The sequence below is a fragment of the Dicentrarchus labrax genome, unplaced genomic scaffold (assembly GCF_905237075.1).
Source record: "Dicentrarchus labrax unplaced genomic scaffold, dlabrax2021, whole genome shotgun sequence".
In the NCBI taxonomy this organism is placed as follows: domain Eukaryota; kingdom Metazoa; phylum Chordata; class Actinopteri; family Moronidae; genus Dicentrarchus; species Dicentrarchus labrax.
In genome coordinates this window covers 2821072-2833618 of record NW_026136703.1, presented here as the reverse complement: position 1 = coordinate 2833618, position 12547 = coordinate 2821072, and the positions used below count along the sequence as shown (strand labels likewise).

General features: G+C 39.2%; 1 protein-coding gene and 1 long non-coding RNA gene across 2 annotated transcripts in view; both read left to right on the top strand.

Annotated features, from left to right (window-relative positions):
* LOC127354591 (uncharacterized) overlaps positions 1–12547 on the top strand; it is a 235707-nt gene that overhangs the window by 18857 nt on the left and 204303 nt on the right. The gene's annotated exons all lie outside the window — the stretch shown is intronic.
* gabra2a (gamma-aminobutyric acid type A receptor subunit alpha2a) overlaps positions 4266–12547 on the top strand; it is a 46190-nt gene continuing 37908 nt past the window's right edge. The window contains exons 1-3 of the mRNA XM_051384039.1: positions 4266–4543; positions 4823–4899; positions 7960–8072. Coding sequence (XP_051239999.1) covers positions 4832–4899; positions 7960–8072 — 181 coding nt within the window. The 5' untranslated portion in view covers positions 4266–4543; positions 4823–4831. The remainder of the gene's footprint in view (positions 4544–4822; positions 4900–7959; positions 8073–12547) is intronic.

The following is a 12547-nucleotide window of genomic DNA, read 5'->3' as shown; positions in this document are numbered from 1 at the left end:
TTGCCATGATTTTAGAAGGTCAGCAGGATACTTTACCAAAAAAGTGGAGTAAATTCTGAACTAGGGTTAGGATTAGATGTGAATGTGTAGAAATCTCCACCAGTCTTGTGTCACTAATCCAGCAGTCTAGAAGCTTCCAGAGTCAGGCTGATCCCAAGATGGAGCTCTCCAGATTGCCTTAGGCCGAATTCTTCATACTGGACTGAACCTGTCACGACTCATCTAGCTGTCATGTTCAGCTATAAGTAGAGCACCATGGCTGGTGTGGGTGTCATCTATGAAACAGCTGCCTCAGAGCATGATAGAGATTTGCTAGAACTTGATTGAAAAACATTTAAAGAAAACATCTGCACAGGTATTATGTATATGTGGTCATTGGATGATAGTTAGAACTGACCTGAGACATAGAGGCCTGAGTAAGTTATAGGATTTATTTGGTCATTTTGGGACAATGGAACAAGCTGTCAACACTGAACTGACATATTATCACTATATAAAGTTGATATGGTAACACATTTAGCAGACATGCAGCGATATTTGCCTTCATTTAGAACTAGAATCCAATATTATCCAATATTCACTCTATTTTAGCTCTGGTTTGGCCTCAACCAGAAAAAATACTTTAGCAGGAAAATGCTCCTCTATGTTCACCAGCTAGTTTCAGATTTTACTTAACTCTACTCTACTACTAACCGAATAAAGCGGGAAACTGCCCTGAGCCCAGGTCCCTAAGGGGCCTGAAACCCACAGCTTTACTGTGTATCAGTTGGTTGTAATTTGAGTAAATGCTAGTTTGTTTAGAAATGTATGCCAGTGGTGCCCCCAGAAATATTTCACAGCCAGAGGGTAGCCAGATCAGTGATGGTCAGTGAGTCTAGAGGTGTGAGTGTGATGGAAAGGCAAACGTGACCGTCTATGCATTTGCTATTTACTTTCACATTAACTATTATGAAAAATACACTGAATACGCCACTAAAGAACATCTTTAACAAGGAAAGTTGCCTGGCCCTGTGTCACATGGTGCATGTTAAAAGTTGTGTTTAATCAAATTATCTCAAACTAAAAACCTGGGACCCGGTAGTGGTGGTTATTTACAGGGTATCAGAACTATGTATTTTTTGACCAGCCAACCAGAAAAATTCTATTTTTGGTCTACAGTACAGCAAACTTTACCCCTTTATTCTCTGTCTCCTCTGTCATTGAGTCTCTCTCAACACACAAAAGCATGTGCCTGCTCTGCCTTTTGTAGGCCTAATTTTAATGTTCAGGTCACTATGACTGTGTCTATGACTAAGCATTTACACTTGATGCCTGGATCCAGTCCATGACCGCTGTCCAGAGTGCTAACAGTCATCAGCACTGGCAGAAGAATGCACGTGCTGAGCGTCAACTCTCTGGCAGTCCTTCCAATCAAGATGTGTTTTTATTGCATCTTAGTTTGTGTGTCGACAGAATGAATCCTTGGCATGCTGGTCAGTATCTGTCGAGTACATCAATTCAGAAAAATCCTAACCCTAATTCCTTTTGGTGTTTGTTATCCATTCGAACAAGGACATTTTCAGTGCTACTTCTAATTCTCTGCGTTAAGGAAATTCCCCATGTCTAAACCTAACAGACAAACACCAGACAATCAGAGGAAAAGCAGGGTAGGTCTTTACGGAATGCCGTTGGGGAAAAAATGCATTACATGGGTGTTTAGGGGTGCATAAGCTACCTAGATTTACCCAGAAGTTGTGGTATGCAATAGGAGACACCTGGCTAACTGCTGTGTGAAGTGGGCATGGCTGTCCGTCTGTTTTGAAAAGTTATAAAAAAGCTGCCTCCACAGTTCTACCATCAGAAATGGGATCAGATGCTGTTAGACAATCCAACAAGCACTTTATCTGGGCCTTAAGGGGATACATCCTTCTGATTTCAATGACCTCATGGCCTTTTTTCCAGAACAATCTTCAGGACAAATTGTACACTTTATATATACTGGTGAGAACAGCAAAATTGTTTGCTCCGTCCAGCTCTTTCATATTGACCGTTGCATCTTCTAGGACCCTCTAGCAGGTCTTTCAACATCTTGTTTATGTGATTCTTTATAGGTCTTTCAACATCTTGTTTATGTGATTCTTTATAAATGAAGCAAAGCTTATGAACCTGATTGTATTATATGTCAAAGACACAAGGCCCTGAAGCTGGCTGGTTTTCTAAATACGTGAGCACCTGACCTTTTGCAGATAAATTGTTTTGATCTGATAGCCGTATATTATTCTTTCCCTGCAGCCACTCCCTGACATATGTAAGCATCAGATCTTGGAGCATCTTTACTGACACCAAAACCGTGCTAGCAGGGGATAGCTTCACACCCAAAGGTATTTCCCTCTGTGTTTTTGAACAGTTACTACAGTTCCTTTTTTGTTTGTGAAGGTTGCTGCCATCAGGGAGTATTACTTGAGACATTTTCGACCTTTCCGGTCTTGGGGCCTCTACAGTTAATCTCCTGCTGTTTTTGTTCTTTCTCAAATGCTGTGTTTCCACTGTATGGTAGGACTTGACTCGCTTTTGATACTAAGTACTTTTCTCTACTTAATTTTCCACTACAGATAGAAGCAGATATTCTGAGCTGATCATCATAGCGCCACCACGTCAAACTGCCATAATCTTGAAACAAACAATGCAATGACCATCTTCACTTTTTCAGCAGTTGGGAAACAACTTGGCCGTGATATATATATATATATATATATACACTGAACAGTTGTTCAATGTCTTTTAACTGAGGTCAATGGGAAGTGTCTTGTCTTAATCATACGTTCTTTCTAATTCCCAGCAGGGGGCAGCTCCATTGGCTGCACAAAGAAGCCAATAGTATAGTAGATTTGAGCCAAGCTGTACCATGCTGTGTGTTCACACAATTCAGGTTTTAATTTTGGAAATAGCAATTGCCCTTTGTTCCAGTTGTGATTGTTGTCCTTTGGCTCTCATGTAATGAAGCAGTGCCAGTTTGAAAGAACAGTGGACTCCTAACTCTTTGTCAGTACCAAAACAACACATTATGCTTTTCTAACAAAAAATATTTGACTTATTTATTTATTCATCAAATAATTCTATTTTTTCCAAAGAGAAAACCTTTTTAAATGTTTAAACATTTTATTCCTAGCACTTCTGTTGGTCAGATTCTGTTGCACTTACCGCCTAACTCTAACCGCATCCAAGAGTGATGTCACAGTTTACTGACTCAAACTAGACTAAATGTCTACATCACTGTAACAAATGAGAAGTTAAACCACTGGAGATCAGTCAACAGGCAACATTTTACACAGTAAGCACAAAATGTGTCTCACAGGCTCATCAGGCTCACTGAATACTTAAGTTGACATAGATTTTCAGAGATAAAGTGAGGACTACATTTATTGGTGTTAGAAAAAAAAAATATAGTATCGCAATATTTTGTTTTGTGATATTGAATCACTGTATTGATTTTTGTGTTTAAACCTCCAACAACAAGATAGTAGTATTGTAAACAGTAACTGAAGGCTATGAATTTGGATGTTACAGGGACTGTGATATATTTAAATGTAGATCCCATTGTTCTGATTGCATAAAAAAGTAACAGTACAGATTTTATGCATATGGTGGTGTGTTCCTTATACTTCTTGATACATACACACTTTTCCTTAAATTTGTTTTTTTTAAACAACCTATTGCCTTTCTTACAGCATTGCAATATAACCCCTGTATGTGATGCATATCGTATTGCCAAATTCTTGCCAATACACAGCGCTAGCTATGTTCATGCAGCTGAGTTGTGCTGAATGTACTTGGCTGTGGCAGCCACTGGAAGACCTAACGCAAGCTTCTTGACCATTATACTTTATGGCTGTCAGATGTGGCTCCGTTTTGTGAATGCAGAATTTGTTCCAGAATGAGTTGGGCCAAATTTTAGCCTGTAAATCTGGCAAATTCTAGTAGCTGAGTGCACCAGATTTTGGCCAGTGTTGCTCAAAGAATTCCTTACCTACTACATTTATATAACCAATAGTGGGAATTGTTTTGAAATAACATAATCAAGAACTGCTTTTCTCTTCATGAATGTTTCTCAGCGTCTGTCTGGGAATTTTTAAGTGGTTGTTTCTTTAAATCACTAAAGTTAGTGTTTTGCCAAGCTTATTCCCTTCTTCTTCTCTTTTAATTTCACTGACTGGAAGAAATCCCGGTTTTTATGCAACTTGCAGGGTTGGTATTCATCGCGCGCAGTCGTACGCACTAATTGCCAGGAATTGATCGCCTTCCCACTGGCGGACCCCTCCGCCTCAGTATTTATCCATCAGTGAGTCGTGCTACAGTAGGGCGCTGCTCTCTGTACAGTTTGCTCTCAGGTTAGTGTCTGGGTGAGCTCTGGGGACTCCCTGCTGGAGGAGCTGACAGAATGGACGGACAGTAACCGCGCTCGTTTCTCTGGGTTACCGCTCTTATTTTCTGCCGTTCATCTCCACTGCGCGCAGCCACTGTCCAGTCTCTATTGGCAACCCCGGAGACACCTGTCGCGCTTCAGGTAGGCAGCGTCTACATCGTTCGATAAATTACACTTAATTGGAAGCATTGTGCAAAAGAAAATCTGTGGAGAAAGCTTGTTGTTCTACCAGTGTCTTGGAAGGGGAGTTGGGCTGCATGAACTGAACTATACAGTGTGAGAAGATTAAAGCGGTGTAATGTCTGTCTTTATGGAGTCATATTTGTATGGGTTCCGTTTAATTGCAACAGCTGTAAGGCGCTTTGTGCCGCTCCACCGTGTAATTGCGCGCTCTGAACGCGTTTCCCGTCTTGTTCACAGGCTTCAGCAATGAGAGGACGATGGAGCTCACATTCCATGTCCGTGTTGGTCTTTTTGATCGTACTGTGGCAGATGGGGTAAGTTTCATGGCAGTGATATGTGTTTTTATTTATTAACAGAAAAAAAAAAATACTATCACAGGGACGGCGCGCACAGGCAGCGGCTCTCTGGTTTTCCATTAAAGGCTATTTAACGGAAGGTTTTTTAAGCAGCAGTAGTACTACAAGTACACTACTACCAACGTTAATGAGGCGCGGTAATGTAAGGATTTATAATAACACGCTAAAGGCTGCTCTGTGCGCTCAGTTCGTCCCCACGTAGAAAGCGCCACACCAGACCTAGTTGAAAAATCGAACGATTTAAGCATTATTTGCAAATCAGAAAAAATATCACGCGTAGCACATGCTCACATAGAGTCCACTGAAGTTGTTATGCCGTTCTAGTAATTTCGGCAATTTAATAGTAGAAAAAGCATCTTTCTTTTTTTTCTTTCTTTTTTTTAAATCTGAACTTTAGGAACTGGCACTCAGTGTTCTTACCACCCATCGCGGTGCACTGTGACTGAAAAGATAGTGAGAGTAACCATCGAGCCGTTTCTAAAAGTTAAAATCCTAATCTATTCTAATCCTAGCATCAAATTGCAGCCCCATTATTCTGTATAGCATTAAATTAGATTTTTACACCGCCTGTCTTGTGTTCCACATGAACAGAGCATGTAATCTTAATGTGATAAGGTTTAAATGAAATCTATCCAGTTTATCAACCATCAAACAGAAAACATGCCTATAACGTGCTGTAGAAATGCATTGCCCTGGTTATTTATTATTCTAAAAAAAATAAGAAAAAAGGAAATTCACATTGAGACTTGTGATTAAAAAAACAAGAGGAGCAGGGAATTTTCCCCTTTGACAATTCTCTTCCTCGGTGCATCACAAGCCATTGTTTTTTATATTACATTAAGCAATACATTGCTGTGGCAGATTCTTGTTTATGAGTAATCATTAGTGTTATTTCTCACTTTAAGCTATAAATGGTTAAAGTGGAATATGTGTAAATGGCTACTGTACTCTTGAAGTGCGTCTTTCACTAACAATGACCAATGAGGATATGGAATAAGAATGGTTTATTGCACATAATGGATAAAGGTGAACTAATAGAATAAACTGTAGAAGCGATGAAGGGATGAGGGTCGAGGCATGGAGGATGAGGGATATAGGGTTAAGGGATGGTGGTGGAGGGATGAAGGGGTATGGAAGGGAAGGGTGAGGGATGAATGGATGGGGGAGAAATCAGGTTTGTGGACAGAAGGATGGATGGAGGAGTTCGGGCGGGATGGGAGGGAACCATGTTGGCGTTGAGACTGAGTGTGGGAGCCGTCTCAGTGGTTCCTATTTGAATAAGAGAAAGAGAAGGGGAGAAAAAAGAAAGGGTTTGGGGTGGTGGGACATGAAAACTGAGTCAAAGAGTGAGTGAACATATAAGATGTGCTTCAGTTTTTCTGTGCATAAATGTGATGAGTTTGAGGCGTGGTCTTTGTTCCTGAACCTAGTTATAAAACACAAGAATATTCTTGACTGAAGAATATTGAGGCTGTCAACACTCATTATGAGGATGTTAAAAACATTGGTAATGCTCTAGATAATGGCCCACTACGGAGCCCCTAAAGGGACATGGGAAAAAAAAAAAAAATGAAACGTTTCTAGTGCGCACTAGATAGGATCTAGTGCCCACTAGATATGGTTTGCTGTTGTCAACACATGGCTCATTTGAATATTAAAATTAGCCATGTGTTGACAGGTCACCACACGAAAATGTAACCAATGAAATTACTTAGTTTGACACACATTTTAAACCAATAAGTATTGTTGTATCTTGTAACTAACAAGGTAATGTGTAATATAACAAGGCGGACCGTTTTTGTTATTTTCTCAAAAGGAGGACAAATGAGTGTCTGGCTGGGCAGGGGCATTTAAATGCGGACTGTAACAAAAAAGGTTACAGATTAATTTACATTTATTTTTTAGTTACAGACAAATTAGTTTAATACTCATTTGAATATTAAAATTAGCCATGTGTTGATTCGCCACAAAAGGTGACCCTATCTAGTGCGCACTAGATATCTAACTTTGCTAGCGTACAGGCTTGAATTCCTGTTAATTTTGAATTGTCACAATTGGGATGCAGTATCTTTCCAAAATCCTAAGCCCGTCACCATGGCTGAAAGCTCGGCTTGCCCACTATTTCCTACAAAACCTGTGACACCGGATGTGTGAAAATAGTACAAATAAACTAAAGAACAAGAGTGATGCAATAAAAGTGTATGTTTCTTAGCTAAATGTAAAATGATTCCAATACGTTTTTGATGATTATTGCGATAACATCGTGAATCACAATTATTTAACCTTGACATGTAATTTGCATATCGTCCCATGCATAACTTAAATGATCACAAATGTTTCCAACAATGTTGAAACCCAGACAAATCTGTCATTTCATTCAGGTAAAGGTGCGTTTCCTTGCTCGCTCTAGTTATGGTAACTACCTCTTTTGTATTGTTTGGATGTAAGAGACCCCTACAGGCAGAAAATGACATAGTGTATCTTTAAAAGAATAAGAAGTCACACACTAAAAGAAAACAAAGAGGCGTTGTCTTTTTTCACTGATCACTCCAAATGCTTACAGCTTTCAGTCCGACCAGTTTCTAATGAGAATCATAATCTCTGATTTCAAATGTAGTAATTTTTACAAATAACATACAGACTAAAAAGACACTCACATTTAAATGAACATGTCTTGCTCACAGTAAGACCTGTAGTTGCTGGAAGGTTATTTAGATGACGACGCATCTGCCTTGTGCTGTAGGGTTTGAATTTCAATTCTACATATATTGTATTGCATTCAAAATGTGTGTCATCATGTGCTTTAGAATAAATACAGTGCCACAACATATTTTTCCAGGTTTGGTGTAAAGTAATCTGGGATAAACTGGATTTAATATTGTAGGTGGAGATTACCAAAATGCATCGCCACCCACACTTCTTAGTAGTACTTAAGTAAAGTCTATATTTGTAGCTGATGTAGAGTTCTCATTTTTCTTTCCCTGTCATCACATGTTGTATGTTTTTGTATACATTTAGGTCAAAAGCAGATTCCAATTCAACAAGTAACTTCAAAGACATCACAACCTTTACCAAGATCCTGGACAGTCTGCTGGATGGGTATGACAACAGACTGAGACCTGGTCTGGGAGGTAAGAGTGATTTATACTATTGCACTTTCATAATGCTGGGGGACTCATATCTTGACCTCAAGCTTTAAAACACTACATTTCCCACAATGCAACTTAGTGAGGTCTTTCATTAGACCCTTCTTGCCTCGTAAATACTCACATTTTTCAAACTCTATACCTACAGTTTGTAAGTCAGTTGTTCTTTTATGAATTTGAGTTTTTTTTTATAAATCCGCCCATTATTTTCTAGATTAGGTCATTAATCATTTATTTATAAAATTCAATTCAATTTTATTTGTATAGCGCCAATTCATAACAGAAGTTATCTCAGGACACTTTTCAGATAGAGCAGGTCTAGATCATACTCCTTATAACATTATTTACAGAGACCCAACAGTTCCCACCATGAGCAAGCACTTGGTGACGGCGTCAAGGAAAAACTTCCTTTTAAGAGGCAGAAACCTCGGACAGACCCTTCGGCTCTAGGTGGGTGGTCGTCAAGATATTTAATTTACATTAATGTAAAACAAGAAAAGTAGCAAATGCTGGGACCAAAAAATGCTTAAAAAATGGCTAAAAGATGTTGTTAGTTACAATCTGAAGCTTCACCACTAGATGCCACTGAATCCCACACACTGGTCCTTTAATGTGAAATATCTGCGTAGGAAATGTAGTAACATTGAAAGAAAAAGAAAATATAAGGGAAGGGAAGGACTGGAATTAATTTGCAAATCACAAACACAGCAGTGTTTATGCTGTAAAGAAAACTGTTTAGTTAGATTAGTCCTGTAGAAATTCACAGGTAAGATGAAGGAAGTGTCGTTGCAAATGTCTGTAAAAACTGAGCAGATTAGAGAACTGGATGGTTTTTTACTCAAATATGATCAAATATTGACAGCAGGAATTACAGCTAAATGTGTGTCTGTAATATAAAGCTGGAATTAAAAAATGTATATTAAGGTCTGGTGTTCTTTGCAGTTAAAGGGCTATGGAAACCATTTGAGAATTAACAATAGGCTGTATGGTTGATAGTACAATTACATGACCCATAAGATACACCCTTCTCTTTAGACAAATACACCAGTTCTGGGATGTCATTGGTCGTCAAACTGAAAATCATGTTGGCTGCTCTGGAAATGTTATCATATCTATCTGAAGCTATTCAGCAAAATCAGTTTTTTGAATCAAATGAGGGTGACAATAGCTGCATATAGTCATGCTTCATTTGATATCTATAACACCCTATGTTTTGGGTATTTGAGAGATGACAATTTACAGCTCCATCTAGATGCTGCATATAGTTCACTGATGGTTTGGCACAATGAATTACAAGAAAGCTTGTTTTGTATTGTATTGAGTTAGAGCCAGTGTAGATCAGTGAAAACTGAATTAATGCAGATGAATGGCATTCTTTACATTTACATTAAATATCTTTCAAGCAAGCATTCACACCCTGTTCTCACTCACAACTCATCAAATACTGCCGCTTTTTCAGTGACTCTACGCTTCAAATAATGACGTGGAAGGTATCCCTCCAGCATGTCTGGTCTCACCCATGTAGCTAAATGGTTTGATGTACTTTTGAAGTCAGATGATGTGGTATAAAGAACGAGAAAGTCCAGGAGACTGTGCAAAAAACCAAAAGTAAACACTGACTTCTAAACAGTGCAGTGGTCCTGAACGAAAAGCTAAGAGACCGTATTAATCTCTCTCAATTTGTATGACACGCATTTTGCTTTGGAAATCAAAGATAAACCTCGAATGTAAACTTATTTCTAGGTGAAATAAATAGTTATATGACCTTATTCCAGTGCATATATGGTCGTCAAGCCATTGCTGCTGCAGAAGGACAGCAGGGAACAGCAGTCACATTAATTATGATAAACAGAAATGATAAACATCCGGCCTGAGGCATATGTGAATTAAGTGGCTGCTTTGGGCCCTTTGTCCACCAGGGGGGCTGCTAAACAAGCATTTGTGAATTACATTACATTACATTCAATGAGAGGTCTTTTAATATGATATAAAGATGAGGCTCACAGGACATTTCTAAAATTCATACTGTACATTATGATTTTAACAGGATATGAAAACAGTCTCAGTTTAATACTGATGCCTCTATATGATCTACATTAACAAAGACAATCAGAAGATAAAATGACTTACTAAAAAATCAACTTCAGTTTGAACCTATAGAAAGGGTCAAGTCCAAAAAGCGGTAGTGGAGCCCTGTTATAGTGTCCCTGTTATAGTGTTATCATCATGCATACAGTACAAAATATACACATGACTATGTTGCTGTAGTTTTGTAGTGGTGAATGTAAAAAAGAATTCAATGACGTAATTTTAATGCACCCTCAACATATATCTTAAAAATAGAGTATTTCAATAAAACACTGCCCTCAGAAGAAAGAAACTCTTATTTTAAATGCCATGCTGTTAGTTGTTTTGGAAAAGGAGATAGTCCCAAGTGGTTGTTCTGACATTATGGGGGGAACTGCAATTTACATTATCAGAGGATGGCCATTATGTTGTTCATCTCATCTCATCTCATCTTCATCCACTTATCCGGGATCGGGTTGCGGGGGTAGCAAGTCCAGCAGAGGACCCCCAAACTTCCAATTATGTTGTTGCTGAGTCTTATCTTAGCCTATGCTGGCGTTATGAGGTGGTACTCAATGTAGTTTTGATTGTCTCTGGTATCAGATGTGAGTGTCATCTTTGATCTTTCTCCAGTCATCCACTGACGGTAGATGACCTCTGACCTCTTCCCAGTGGATGCTTTGAGTGGTTCTGGTCCGGTGTTCACAGACAGCTGATGTTTTTACACTGACGTAGTGTTCCGTACAGCTATCATGATGACGATGACATAATGTCATACACCAGTGCAATCTTCCTCTCAGAGAGGGCCCGGTCTTTAGGGTGTACCAGCTCTTAAGGTGTTGAATGCTTTATGGTAAGTGACTTGAAGACTCTGGTTACATGTTGTAACAGTTCACCTTTGTCAATTCCAAGACCAGGACTAGTCAAGACCAAGTCAATACTGAGTCCAAAGAAGTTCAATTCCAAGTCAAGTCCCAGTCCAAGTCAAGACCGATTCCAATGGAAAGAGACACAGTTACTTCAGAAAAAAAATGTAAATTGCTGGACTCAAGTTGAGACCAACTGGAATATTATAAGACCAATGGTCCAAGACAATGGAAAAAAATTCTCAAGTGCAAGACTACACTGAATAGATCATATTGCGATATTTGTTCTGGGATATTGTACAAGTTCTCACACTGTGAGAATTTTGCACTTAATCCTCCAACTGCTAAATAGCAGTGTCATAATCATAAACTGAGGGATATGATGCTGGATGTTACAGGTGCATGGATAAATACAAATGCAGATGTTCTTACAGTATCGCAGTATATTGAATCGTAGCCCATGTATCGTGATACGTATTGTATCGCTAGATTCTTGCCAATACACAGTTTGTACACTGTGTAAGTCAGGGTGGAATTCTCACCATCCATTCCTTGTACCCACTGGCCCACAAGGCCCCCCTTGGCCTGCTGCACCCCCCCTTACTGACAGACGCTGTGCTGTATGTAGGACGATCCTCCCCACTTTGTGTTATAAGTGGTTGTTAGAGCTCAAATTGGATATTGATCTGTGTGAGGGTGTTTCCTGCACAATGTGGTCTTTAAGCTCCTGTTAGTGTTCACATGAACACAGGTTGTCTAAAAACAGCATCGTACCATTTTCTTCATTGTCAGGCACTGCTGGTTGTTTTTGTGCAATGAGCCAGCACACATTTACTGAGTGCACCTCTAGATTTAACATAACACCGGCACATTTACTATGGATGGCAGATATTGGTGACTGGGATGCTTCTTTAGTGAAGCTGGTTGGGCTTGGCTAGTCTCCTGTGGTTGGACTTGACATCAAAGCTTGGTGCCTTGGCAACGAGCAAAAAACCAACAAGAACAACAACAAAAAAAACATGGATGAAGGGGAGCTGTTGGCCGCACAATAGAGGTCACCAGAGAAAATTGCATTTTATGCATAGTGCATGGGAGACAGTTGTAGCCTTACTGTTCCCAGTGCTTGACAGGCAGGTTTATTTTTACATTTGTCTGGAGATCCCATCAGTGTTTCACTGCTTTTATAACAGCAGTTGGACAAAGACCACTATCAGAGAAGACTTCTATTAATACACCCTGAACAAAGCAATAAAGTGTAACCACTGTGGTTGAATTGGTGCTGAGAGACAAAGCTGAACCTAAAGAAGACATCAGAGTGCAAAGAGTCATGAGGTTACTATGTTTTGTGTAGCTGATGTTAATGCATTTTGTGTGTGTTGAAATGGTCTAGGATTATCAATAGGGAAATAGTTTCAGTAATTGTGTCAGCTCTGTAATGCAGCTTCATAGGATGCGCATTACAATTCATTTATGATTAGTCAAAACACAATTTAAGATGTCTCTACGTGCATTTTTAATGATAAAATG